This window comes from Asterias rubens, chromosome 17 (genome assembly GCF_902459465.1).
Source record: "Asterias rubens chromosome 17, eAstRub1.3, whole genome shotgun sequence".
Taxonomy (NCBI): Eukaryota; Metazoa; Echinodermata; class Asteroidea; order Forcipulatida; family Asteriidae; genus Asterias; species Asterias rubens.
Genome location: NC_047078.1, coordinates 1,882,466 through 1,895,866, shown reverse-complemented (window position 1 = coordinate 1,895,866; position 13,401 = coordinate 1,882,466). Strand labels below are relative to the sequence as shown.

The window sequence follows — 13,401 nt, the reverse complement described above, 5'->3', positions numbered from 1 at the left end:
TGCTTTTGTGCCCTAACCTATTGACAGACAAACATGATACTAAGGAACACAAACAAAGACAAAGACAAGGGACAACATGGTCAGACGATAGGTGTAGGCCTACAAACAACACAAAGGCGAGTCATCATTAAATGGACTCGTACTTTAAAGACAACATTTAGGTGTAAGGTTAAGCAAAATGCTTTTGTGCCCTAACCTATTGACAGACAAACATGATACTAAGGAACACAAACAAAGACAAAGACAAGGGACAACATGGTCAGACGATAGGTGTAGGCCTACAAACAACACAAAGGCGAGTCATCATTAAATGGACTCGTACTATTAAAGTCATGAATTATAGGGTTATAAGGAATATGCTTTCGTGAAGTAAGACGCCGTTTACTACTAGTGTACCAAAGTATTCCCTATTTGAGAGACACAGACACACAGGTATACACAAGCTGACAGCTGAGACCAAACAAAGCAAACGATCAAATATTATACCGGTCTTAAGGATCTTGGTGGCTAGTTTGTTAAGCGCTTGACTCTCACCAGTGTTGATCTGGTTTTATTCTCGGCTAAGGCCCATGTGGAGTTGTGCAATGGGTCTTTCCTATGCCGTGAAGCATTTTTCATTATGTATGTGGGTCGTTGTGGCTTGCTGCCAAAGGCAGCCTGTGCATGCCTTCTTGAATAATCAACAGATGTTATGGTACCAAGAAACAACATTTTTATACAACTGAGAGTTGGCATTTTTTCACTGACGCAAATTGTCATTTTTATTTCTCTATAGCTATTACTGTCTCCCTGAGAATGAGACAATTGGTAACCCGGATCTCCAGGCCGGTGTTGCAGACTGCCCGGCTGGCTATTTCTGCACCAATGGAACCGGTTTAGACTGGAGCGCATGCCCCGCTGGTACCTACAGCAACCAGACTAATTTTTACAAGGTAAGAACACTTTCGTTTTTTTCCTTATTGTGGGATTTTTTCCAAAATCTCTTTGAGCCTTTCAATTTTCTTGAAGGAAGTTTAAGCAGTCACCTAAGGGAGAAAGAGGTACTCCACATTGTGTCAAGACTTTAAGATTTGTGTTTTTGGTGATGCACTGAGCGAAACCTCCTGAATTTGTAACACATCCAGGATGTTCTGGATGGAATAGGGGAAACCCAGGCCCACATTTTCCCGAAATTTGAACATTTGTCAGTCTCATCCCTGTTAAAGGCAGAGGACACTATTGGTAATTGTCAAAGACTAGCCTTCACAGTTGGTGTATCTCAACATATGCATAAAATAACAAACCTGTGAAAATTTGAGCTCAATCGGTCATCGAACTTGCGAGATAATAATGAAAGGAAAAACACCCTTGTCACACGAAGTTGTGTGCGTTTAGATGGTTGATTTCAAGACCTCAAGTTCTAAATCTGAGGTCTCGAAATCAAATTCGTGGAAAATTACTTCTTTCTCGAAAACTATGGCACTTCAGAGGGAGCCGTTTCTCACAATGTTTTATACCATCAACCTCTCCCCATTACTCGTCACCAAGAAAGGTTTTAAGCTAATAATTATTTTGAGTAGTTACCAATAGTGTCCACTGCCTTTAAACATGTCAAAGATTTCTGAATCTATATTCACTGTGTCTAATTTACCGTTAAAGCTGATTCTGCAAAGAAGCTTACCAGAATAAGGTTACCAGCTTAAATACCATTTGACATGTACAAAATGTAACTGCCATCCTGCTTAGTTTTGCTGAGCAGAAAAAGATTAAGCATCATTTTCTGCTTAAGCAGCTCTTTGAAATTGGTGCCAGGGTACTAATGAAAGTGCAGTGATACCTCATTGTAAAATGTGCTATATATTCTAGTTATTATTGTTATTACTTCTTCACTCTGTCAATCAGGTCCAGCAATGTATAGACTGCCCCGGTGGCTTCTACTGCCCTGACCAAGCCGCAACCTCCTACTCGCACCTCTGTGACGAAGGTTACTGGTGTGACTCTGGGGTCGATCGAGCAAACCCAAACAACCCGTCAGAGAACGAGACCTACTCTGCCTCCTGCCCGATCCTTGGGGGTCATACGGGCGTCGGCGGGGTGTGTCCTACGGGTTATAGGTGCCCGGTGGGGACCAAGCTTCCCATCGGGTGTGAGGCCGGAGAGTATCAGGATCAGGAAGGACAGGGAACGTGCAAGGGGTGCCCTGAAGGTAAGCAGGAATTAAAGGTTTCATCATATATAAAATAATGTTATAGTAAAATTTGTAGACTCGGGACTATGAGGACGTTAGTGCAGTTGGATGGATTTCATAACAAAAATTGGAGCTCCTGGGAAATGGAGTTTATTTATTGATCAAGAGTGGTCTCCAAAGTAATTGTTGGCCAAAAGACACAGTCAGTTTAGAAGAAAAACATATACTTGTGGATTTTGATTTACTTTATCGAACTTATACGCATTTACTCTTAACAACGTTTTGATTATTACATATAAAGTAACGTCGTTAGAGTTCATAATGGGCCATATTTTTGACCGCGTGAGGGCGCTCTCAATCACTTCCGGGGTTATATTCATTCATACCCAAAACAGTTATTAAAGATTGGAACACATTACCACCACAGACATCTAATCCATCACAGACAATAAGACTTTTCAAGGAGCCGTTATAATCCACCTCTAAAGCAAATTGAAACTACGGCGCAACAAAAGTGACAGAGAACGCCTATTGATTTGTGCAGGGCGAATCACGTATACCCCCGGAAGTGATAAAAATACTATTTATAGCGCCCTCGCGCGGTCAAAAATAAGGCGCATTCTATGCACATGTACAATGTACATGTTTGGAGATTAAATTTCTGTCATGGTTTTATTGTTAGGTTTCTTCTGTCTGTCCAACTCGACCACCTACGTCGATAACGTTTGTCCAGTGGGTCACTACTGCCCTAACGGTACCACAATGTCCAATGAATATCCTTGTATACCGGGAACGTTTAATGATAAACTACAGCAGACCAATGAGAGTGCTTGCGTGTCGTGCTTAGCCGGGACGTACTGCATGGGAAGTGGTAACGACATGCCAACAACAAACTGCAGGTAATGTTAAAACTTTTTTGTTTTACTCATTTAAGATCAGATCGTTGAAATGATGAACTGAGAGAGGGCTTCATGCAGCTCTAAGATCGATATTAACTGTGTATCAACCTTAAAGAGGAAGGCAAAAGCCCAATTCAATTTGCAATTTTCTTTTACCTTATGTTTTGTGCAAAAAAACATTAAAGGCCTGACGTTTTGACTCCACAACACACATTAACATGTACGCTCATGTGTGTTATGTGTTGTCAATTAGTCCTCGAGAAAGACTCCGTTTGGGGCAAAACTTCGGGCCACTAATTATTTGCTAATTCTTTCTTCTCATCTTGATTTGTCTCAAATAGTGATGGCTGGTACGTCGAAACGTCAGGCCATCAACAATTTTTTGCATTTATAGTTTATACCTAAGGTCCTTTTGGTTGGTAAGCAGTTTTCAATTGTAGCTAATTCTATTTTCTCATCTTGATTCGTCCCAAACAGTGGCGGCTGTTAAGACGAAAGGTCAGGCCATTACCTTTTGGTGTGCATTTATACCATAAAGCCCGGTTCATACCTGCGAATGCGAATGCGGTACGAATGTTGACGTCACAAATTCGCAACGAACAATACGCAGCAGTTAAACTCTGCTCAACTCACTTGCGAAAATCGGTGCGAAAGGAGGTTGTGACGTCAAATTCACGTCAAATTCGCTTCGCATTCGCATTCGCAGGAAGTATGAACTGAGCTTAAGTCTTTTTGGCTGGTAAGCAGTTTGCAACAGCTAATTCTATTTTCTCATCTTGATTCACCCCAAACAGTGGCGGCTGTTAAGACGAAACGTCAGGCCATTACCTTTTGGTGTGCATTTATACCAGTCTTTTTGGCTGGTGAGCAGTTTGCAACAGCTAATTCTATTTTCTCATCTTGATTCATCCCAAACAGTGATGGCTGGTACTGTATCGGAGGTGCGTCTAGCCCAACACCGACTGACCCGTCCATCGGCGGCCGATGTGGTCTTGGAGAGTACTGTCCAGGCGGTACTGACCATCCAATCTTATGTGACCCTGGGTACTACTGTGAAAGGATCGGACTGGCAGTACCTAGCTTACCTTGCTCACAGGGTAAGTGGTTTCGTTGAGGAGGATTGTCAACATTTTTTAAATAGGGGTAACTTTTTAAAAAGTGGTAATTTTTTTTTAAGTGCCTTCTTTGTTCGTTTCCCCCCCCCCCTGTTCTTATTATTTAAGTGAGTTTTTTCTTTACCCTACCTCACCTAGTCTTTTCATGCTGTGGTTTATGGTGGGAATATGACGTACAACCCAAATTCTTGACTGACTTGTTTTTATTTTTATTATTATTTTTGTTATTATTATCTGACACTTCTTACTAACACTCTCTCCCCTCACTCCAGGATTCTACTGCACCCTTGGCGCTTCCATCAGCAACCCCACAGACAACATCACAGGCAACATCTGCCCCCAGGGTCACTACTGCCCCGTGGGGTCCTTTGAGCCCCAACCCTGCCCCATTGGCTACTACCTAGACGCCGTGGAGCAGAGCGAAAACACCAGCTGTAAGATCTGCACCAAGGGGGAATATTGCGGCAGCGAAGGGCTCCCTCTACCCAATGCAGATTGCATGGAGGGTTACTACTGCCCCGAGGGTCAGATATCAGCCACGCCCGGGCCGTACACGTGCCCTGTCGGGCACTTCTGCGGGGTTGGGTACGGGGATCCCGAACCCTGCCCATCCGGAACATTCCAAGACACACCGGGGAGGTGGGATTGTAAAGAGTGTCCCGAGGGGCATTATTGTAATGCTACTATCGGACCGGTCGTGTGGTATGGATCATACGTCTGCCCGTCTGGGTATTATTGCCCGAATGGTACCACTTATGCAGAGGAGTTTGCATGTCCCTATGGAAAGTTTAACAATTTGACAGGTGAGTTTTGATCGTGCCCAAATGTGAATAGAACCCAATGTTTTTCTAATGGATATTATATCTAGGTCAATTGAAAATTATGGTTGTATAAAAGTTTTAAGGAAAAAAGAAACATGGTTAGCTTTTGAGAACGACTCTGCTGGGGACGAAACGTTAGGCCTTTTTAGAACTACAATTTTGCACCTAAACCACAGGTTCTGTTGGTTGGTGAGCAGTTGCAACAGCTATATTTATTTCCTGACGAAAAAGTTTTTACAATTTTTACTGTTGCAACCTGCTGAGCAACCAAAAGGACCAAGGTATAAATGTCCCCCAAAAAGCTAAATTGTTTACCTATTATACAAAAAACCTTTGTTTTTGTGATCAGGTATCATTAGTGAGGATGAATGCACACCATGTCTACCTGGGATGGCTTGCGATGAGCCAGGGTTAATGTTTCCCATCAGGCCATGTGAGGCAGGGTACTTCTGTAAAGGAGGTGCCAATGCCACTACTCCAAATGATGGTGAGTTAATGAACAAAATCTGTTTTGCTTAAAGGCAGTGGACACTATTGGTAATTACTCAAAGTAATTGTCGGCATAAAAACTTACATGTACTTGATAACAAGCAATGGAGAGCTGATAGTATAAAACATTGTGAGAAACGGCTCCCTCTTAAGTAGGGTAGTTTTCGAGAAAGAAGTAATTTTCTTCAAATTTGATTTCAAGACCTTTTGTGACAAGGGTGTTTTTTCTTCCATTATTATCTTGCAACTTCGATGACCAATTGAGTTCAAATTTTCACAGGTTTGTTATTTTGTGCATAATGTTGAGATACACCAAGAGAAACGACTGGTTTTTGACAGTTACTAAAAGTGTCCAGAGCCTTTAAGCTTTTTGTGAAGTAGGCCACTTTTGTTAACAAAGTGCAATTTACTTGAAGCTTTAGTTGGTTTTTAAACTTGCATCTTTCGTTATTATGTATAAATGGTAGTGATCACACCCACTTTACTGGCCAAGTGAAGTTGCATTCAAACAAGGAAATTAACTCGAAAACTTTAACAAATGTATTGTTCACACTTGAGCAGTGTGGTATGAGTTCGTTGCAGATTTTTCAGTAGCCCACAGGGCAAGTTTGGAAGTGGTGTTTACCAGCCCAAAGCAGTTTTACTATTTTTTTTAATATGCCAGGTTAGTGTCAAAGGTGAGCCTTGGCAAAACAAGGCTTCTCGTTGTGTATTCATGATATACTAATGAATATTCACGTCTTTCTCCCTCAGGTCTAATGAATAATGAATGTCCAGCTGGTTACTATTGCATGGAGGGAACAACTGAACCTGACGCTTGCCCAGAGGGATCCTTCAGTCCAGCCACTAAGCTGAAAGCCGTTGGGGAATGTCTCAACTGTACAGCCGGCTTCTTCTGTAATGAGACTGGTCAGTAGAATCCTAGTAGCAAAGATATATTTCTTAAATGATCTTTCTTTTAACTGTGGGTATTCTGGACCCAAAATGTTGAAGTTTGGCCAAAGGATGTTCAATTGAAGCAAGGTCCTTGGGAACGTAGTACAGGTCTCAAAATGACCCATGGTACCAAGAGCAATTGCCATGGTGCCCTCTGCTTTTCCTGTGGTGCCCTCTGTAAGACTCAAATGAAAATTTACATTTTCCTCATAGTCATATAAGTGCCCCGTACCAAATGAAAACTGCTGTGTACCTTCAAGAGTGAAGTCCAAAGCCTGATCGTAGAGTACGTAGATTATCCACGTAGTTGGAAAGTGACAGTCACAACTAGACATAGCGTTCAATGGTTCGCGACTACTGGACTACTTGCACTAGTCGATCAGGCTTACTGGTTCATAGTGAGTTTAAACATAGGCATATGAGAATTCTGGCTTTCCATTTACAAATTTGATTTTGTTTCTTTTCTGCTGGTGTATTAAAAAAGAATGTTACAAATAGTGAAAAGGTACCGTTTAATTTTTTAGTTTTATTTATTAAACAGTAGTTTTGTCTTGTTTTTGTCGCAGCACAAACTGAGGTCAGTGGGCCATGTCTACCACGTTTCTACTGCGACGAGCATTCCACACGCCCTGACCAGACTATTTGTCCTGAGGGGTACTTCTGCGAAGGGCAAACATTCAATCCCACTCCTTGCCCCAATGGTACGTTCTCCAACGCCACCGGGCTGGCTAATGAGATAGAGTGTCTGAGTTGTACTGCTGGGTTCTACTGTGAAGGAATGGGTAAGTTCCAAATCAGCACATTTTGGTTCCTTTTTCCTGGTTTAAAGAAACATCACAGAATTGTTTTCTGCCAACAGAACAGTTGCTGGCAGCGTAAGCACTTTATGTAATCCACCATATACATATACTACTTAATACCACAAATGTCCAAAATACCTGATTCTGCACCTAAAATAGTAAGAAAACCAAGGAATCGATTGGTACACATAGAATTTGATTTAGTACGTTACCTTAAAATAGCTAGAAAACGAAGGAATGGACTTGGTACTTTATCCCAAAATGTCAAGAAAACCAAAATGGTAGTCTCTCAGCACAAGGTCAGGCTTTCCAAGTTCAGGCTTTCCCGCCAGAACAACTCAAGAGTGACAGTTAATTTGTGTTTACTTTTTTCATCTACAGCCAATACAGAGGTCACAGCCCCATGTCATGCTGGGTTCTACTGTCCCCCGGGCTCAGACGTACCCAATCAGATCACATGCCCAGAGGGTAAACACTGCCCTCTACAGAGTCCAGAACCCCAGGATTGTCTTGCTGGTACTTACGTTGACTACGAGGGTGCTTCGGAGTGCTCTGTCTGTCCCGAAGGTAAGAGTGTAGCACTTTAGAGGTTGAAATGTAGAACTTGGTTTTGCAGGTGCCAGGGCCTAATTTCATGGCTCTTACTGATGAACTCTGCACTTACGATCACCTTTCTCCACTTACTGTCTGTTCCGAAGGTAAGGAAGTTGGCACTTTAGAGGTTGAGATGTAGAACTCGGTGTTGCAGGTGCTAGGGCCTGATTTCATAGAGCTGCTTAACGGCCTATTTTGTGCTTACTGTGCAATTTCCATTTTATAGAGCTGCTAACCAAAGGCACATGAACTGGCATGCTAACCTTCTGGTGCTTACTGCACGAAAATGAATGATGTAACAATGTAAATCCATGGTGTACATATGCACAACCTGGCCACATTTTTTTTCTTTCTAACCTGTGAAATATGCTTCTACTTTAGTTTCTGTTAAAGTAAGCACGAAAATTTGCTTACTGTTAAGCGGCGCTGTAGAATTGGCCCCAGGTCTGTAGTGGGACTCACCTATTGCCTGGGGATTTATGGATTCAGGAGTTACATGCTAAAGATCTACAAGTTTGTGAACTTTCAAAATGTAACACCAAGACAATTCAGAGTGCCATCCTTTCCTGACCAAAGGAGTTTCTCTTAAATGAATTTGTACAATGTCTTTCCCTATCTGCAGGTTTTTACTGTATCCCAGAGTTGGTTATAGAAGGTGTAGGGGCAACCAGTTATCACCGATGCCCTGCAGGCTTCTACTGCCCTAACGGCACAGGTCACGATCACCAACCGTGTCCGGCCGGTACCTACGGTCCAACGGACGGTCTGGCCGCGGCGACGGAGTGCACGCCATGTGACGCCGGGATGTACTGCCAGGGGGTGAACCTGACGAGCCCGACGGCAGAATGCGACGCAGGGTTCTACTGCGTGTCCGGAGTTGATAAGATAGATCCGTTGATGCTCGCTGGGGACCAGTGCCCGACAGGGACCGTGCATCCAATCATCGGTGATGTATGCCCGAAGGGACATTATTGTGTACAGGGATCGGACTACCCTACTGGTGAGTGGGAAAAAAAGTGACTAGAGCGGGATTTGAACCTACAACCTGTGGTTTAATGTGCTGGAACGCTACCAACTGAGCAATCGTTGCAACTCTCTAACCAACTTTTTGCAAGATTGCTCATATTGTAGAGTGTCGCCCGTTAACGGAAGTCGTTGATCCCCTCTAAAAATCTACCCAGTCAGTTTCCCTCGTGGTTTGTAACTTGATATTTAAAAGACAAATTGTACATTTGATCAAATGTTTTGCAGGTTGTGAAGCCAGTTCAAATCTCATAGCAGTACATTTTTCTTTGTTAGACCCCAAATCATTTTTTTTTTTTTTCCAATGGTTTGGTTCAACCACAAATCATTAAAAAGAATTACCAAGTTAGTTTCCCTTGCGATATTTAAAAAGATAAATCAATATTCCCTTTTTTTTTTTTTAAGCACTGTATACTCAGTACTCGGTAAGATAAATAAACTTTTCAATTTTTTTTCTTCAGGTTGCGAGGCAGGTTATTACCAAGACCAAGTCCAGCAGTCCTCCTGCCACCCCTGCCCAATCAGCCACTACTGTTACCTCAACACGACCGACTACACCCCCAACGAGTGCCCACCGGGCTACTACTGCCCACTGAAAACCCCGGACCCTTACACCTACCCTTGCCCACCGGGTACCTTCAATAACAAGACCCTTCAGGGGAGTATCTCTGGGTGTATTGAGTGTACCCCTGGCTGGTACTGCGAGGGGGAAGGGAACAGTAACCCAACGGCCGAGTGTAGCCCAGGATTCTACTGCTCTGGGAACACCAGTGAGGCAATGGTGAGTACACTCTGGTTGATTTCCAGGGAAGGTATTTTTGGGGGGTAATCACTCTTAAACTTAACTTGGTTAGAAGCCTATAGCAGCTTTTGAATTTTGAGCTATGTACATGTATACCACGGCTGTTGACCCTTCTGTAGCCAGGAATCAAGCTTGTTGGATTATAAAATATATGGCAAAGGCATTGGATCGATTGCCAATGGGCTAGTTAAAGGAACACGTTGCCTTGGATCGGTCGAGTTGGTCTTTAAAAAGCGTTTGGAACCGTTTGTTATAAAATGCACATGGGTAGAAAGATGTTTTAAAAGTAGAATACAATGATCCACACAAACATGCCTCGAAATTGCACGGTTTTCCTTTTACCTCACCGACTAACACGGTCGGCCATTTTTGGCCGGACGTGTTCGTTCGCACAGGAAAAGGAAAACCTCGCAATTTCGAGGCAAATTTTGTGTGGATCATTGTATTCTACTTTTAAAACATCTTTCCAACCGTATGCATTTTATAAAAAAACCGGTTACAAACACTTTTTATAGACCAACCGATCCAAGGCAACGTGTTCCTTTAAGTGGTTGCTAAGAGTCTAGTAATTTTGCGGTATCACATAACCTTTTTTTTTCAGTAAAGATCTTTCTCATCATGTGACAATCTCTCCGGCAGTCACAAGACCAGGGCCAATTTCATAAAGCATGTAAGCCCCAAAGACTTGCTAAGCATAAAAACCTATGCTTAGCAAAAATAGGGTACCAGCCAGATTACAAACAGTTATCATTCCTGGGACTGGTACTCCAGTCGTTTCTTGATTAGCAAAAGAAATTTGTTCAGCAGAATTTTTGCTTATGAAATTAAGCCCTGGTGTCTAATACTTACTCTTTCTATCTTCATCAGCCATCAGAGTACGGCGGGGTATGCCTACCAGGTGAGTTCTGCGTTGGCGGTAATGCTGCGCCCGAACCATGCACCGCGGGAAAACACTGTAATGCCACCGGACTCTCCGCACCATCAGGGAACTGCAGCCCGGGATGGTACTGCCCGGCAGGCTCGTCCACTCCAGAGGAAATCGAGTGCCCGGTCGGTCGCTACTGTCCCGAGGAAAACTGGCTGCCGATACCGTGCTCCAACGGGACGTACAACCCGGCATTGGGTCAGGATGGCCCTGAGGATTGCTTGCCATGCGAGGGCGGTTTCTATTGTAATGAGACTGGGGCCTCTGCGACCAGTGGTGAATGTGCTGAAGGTAAGTGGGAAACAAATAATTTGCGTGATGGAGGATTAATTTTAAAGGGAGACCCTTGAGTAGAGCCCCCTATGAAACAGGAAAAGAAGGGTATCTTGGGTTCTTTCACGTGCATCACACAACACATGGGACTGATGACCGGCACTCAAACCGGGACTCGAACCCACACTGTTTTGTTGTGTCTGTTTTTCTTTGTGTTTTTGTTTTGTTTTTAGTTTTACTGCACCTTGAACACCCAGCAGGGTGGATATGTGCGCATTACAAGTCTTATTATTATTTACAAGTCTTATTATTATTTACAAGTCTTATTATTATTTACAAGTCTTATTATTATTTACAAGTCTTATTATTATTTACAAGTCTTATTATTATTTACAAGTCTTATTATTATTTACAAGTCTTATTATTATTTACAAGTCTTATTATTATTTACAAGTCTTATTATTATTTACAAGTCTTATTATTATTTACAAGTCTTATTATTACTATTATATTACACTCTGCTGACAAGAAGCACCAGAGCTTGAGTCCGGTGCTCTTAACCGCTCAGTCTCAACATAAAATAAAAATAGATGGAAATTTGCATCTCAAAACTAATCTCATCGATCAAGCCTACCATTAATTTTCCCATTGGATATATTCCCAGTGAATAGTTTTTTCTAGATACCAGCGCTTTATAAGATTTATTATTATTTTTAAAGAATATTCGTTTTGGTTTTACCCATTTACACCTACATGTATCCAGCACTGTAAAGGTTTTGGGTTCGAATCCCACCGGAGTAATATGCCTGTGTTTTTGTTTCCACTGAGCTCGGTGAAGTACTGAATAAAAATGTAATAATTTCTTTACAATGCTCTCTCCACAGGTTACTACTGTCCTCCAGGGCAGAGCACCCCCACCCCAGGGGAGTACCCATGTCCTGCCGGCCATTACTGTATGGAGAACTTTGCGGCTCCAGAACGATGCGAGGATGGGTATTATCAGGACGAGGAAGGGAAAGCGTCTTGTCTCCCGTGTGAAGAAGGTACGTCAATCTTTTTTATTCTAATTCTTTTTTTAATGAGAGATTGTCTAACGTCACTTGGCCGAAGGCCACGGACGGCCACTTCTAGGTGAGGGAGACACTTAAACTGTCACCAAGGGCACGTTTCCACCAGTATGCTCAGTTTATCATTGCGGGTAGAAAAGTCCCGTTCACATGAGAGCGAATTAGCAAGGGGCCCATGCTAAGCTGTAGCATGGTTATTAAATTTTACAAAAATTACCACAGTTTCTGCTTGACGTTTTCGATCAGGATACCCTGAACATCTTCCGGAGAATGACTCTGTTCCGACTATAAATATTTGTCGGTATTTAATTTGCCTTCCCACTTCATCCTTTTCCCAATCAGGCTATTTTTGCGATAACACTGTCGCTCCCGTCGTCCACCTCAACGGTTCGGACTGCCCGGCTGGCTACTACTGCCTACCAATGACCAAGCGAGCCAACGAGTACCCCTGCCCGCCAGGAACGTTCAATAATCTGACTAACGCTTTTAACGAAAGCTGGTGCCAGCCGTGTCTGGCCAGGTACTACTGTCTCTCTGCTGGACTGAATGAACCGGAAGCGCTGTGCTATGGAGGGTAAGGATGGAGGGAGATTTTTATGACAATGAGGGCGGTAGACTCTGCGTTTTTGTACTGTTCATTACTATTTCATGTGTTGATGATAATAATATTAATTTGGTTTTACCGTTACATCAATATGTGTTAGCACTGTCGTGTTTTCCCTGAGTTATGTGAAAAAATCACAGGCATATTTACTCCCTTTGCAATTCTAGAGCAGTGTCTTAACCGACTAGACCACCGAGATTGCCCGGTTGCTAGAGGCATTTGGAATTCGATATACATACCCTATGAGAATTACCTAATGATTTGACATCCCTCTTATAATCAAAAGTGAAAGTAGTAAAAGAAGTTTTTAACATTCTTTGGCAAACAATTAGTAAAACACATATATTTCACTGTATATTTATCAAGAAAAGCACAACAATGTTTTCATTGTTGGCTGTTGCTCTTCAGGGTTTCTAAAAATAACTTCTTTGATGACCGGTAATTCTGTTTATATAAGTTCCTTGATTCCCTGACTATCAATCAACTGTCAACTTTAGAGCACCAGACTATTTTAGACCCAAGCCTCTACCTGACCTCCATTGATCCACATGTATAAGTTCCAATACGGCTGCCGTTATATCCACAGGTACTACTGTGAAGGTGGAGATGCGATCCCCAACCCCAACATCTGTCCGGCTGGGAGCTACTGTCCCGAGGGGAGCTACCAACCGACGCCCTGCCCGGCAGGGACGATCTCATCTGGTCAGGGGAACATCAACGAGACATCATGTGCACCATGTGATATTGGACGCTACTGCAATGCCAACAGCTCCCAAAATGGTAAGTGCATCAAGTTTTTAAAGCTTGGTTTAGCCTTTGAGAAAAGCTCTGCTAGGGTCGTCAGGCCATTTACTAGTTTTTTTTGCAAGTTTTAAAAGCCAACTAA

General features: G+C 42.7%; 1 protein-coding gene across 1 annotated transcript in view; it reads left to right on the top strand.

Moving 5' to 3' along the window:
* The window catches only part of LOC117301698, a 154,151-nt gene that overhangs the window by 83,678 nt on the left and 57,072 nt on the right, over window positions 1-13,401 (top strand). Inside the window, exons 84-98 of the mRNA XM_033785724.1 lie at window positions 776-932; window positions 1,882-2,185; window positions 2,850-3,066; window positions 3,985-4,163; window positions 4,454-4,984; window positions 5,352-5,489; window positions 6,245-6,400; window positions 6,994-7,209; window positions 7,609-7,794; window positions 8,444-8,821; window positions 9,306-9,625; window positions 10,514-10,862; window positions 11,729-11,887; window positions 12,254-12,485; window positions 13,102-13,295. Coding sequence (XP_033641615.1) covers window positions 776-932; window positions 1,882-2,185; window positions 2,850-3,066; window positions 3,985-4,163; window positions 4,454-4,984; window positions 5,352-5,489; window positions 6,245-6,400; window positions 6,994-7,209; window positions 7,609-7,794; window positions 8,444-8,821; window positions 9,306-9,625; window positions 10,514-10,862; window positions 11,729-11,887; window positions 12,254-12,485; window positions 13,102-13,295 — 3,716 coding nt within the window. The remainder of the gene's footprint in view (window positions 1-775; window positions 933-1,881; window positions 2,186-2,849; window positions 3,067-3,984; window positions 4,164-4,453; window positions 4,985-5,351; window positions 5,490-6,244; window positions 6,401-6,993; window positions 7,210-7,608; window positions 7,795-8,443; window positions 8,822-9,305; window positions 9,626-10,513; window positions 10,863-11,728; window positions 11,888-12,253; window positions 12,486-13,101; window positions 13,296-13,401) is intronic.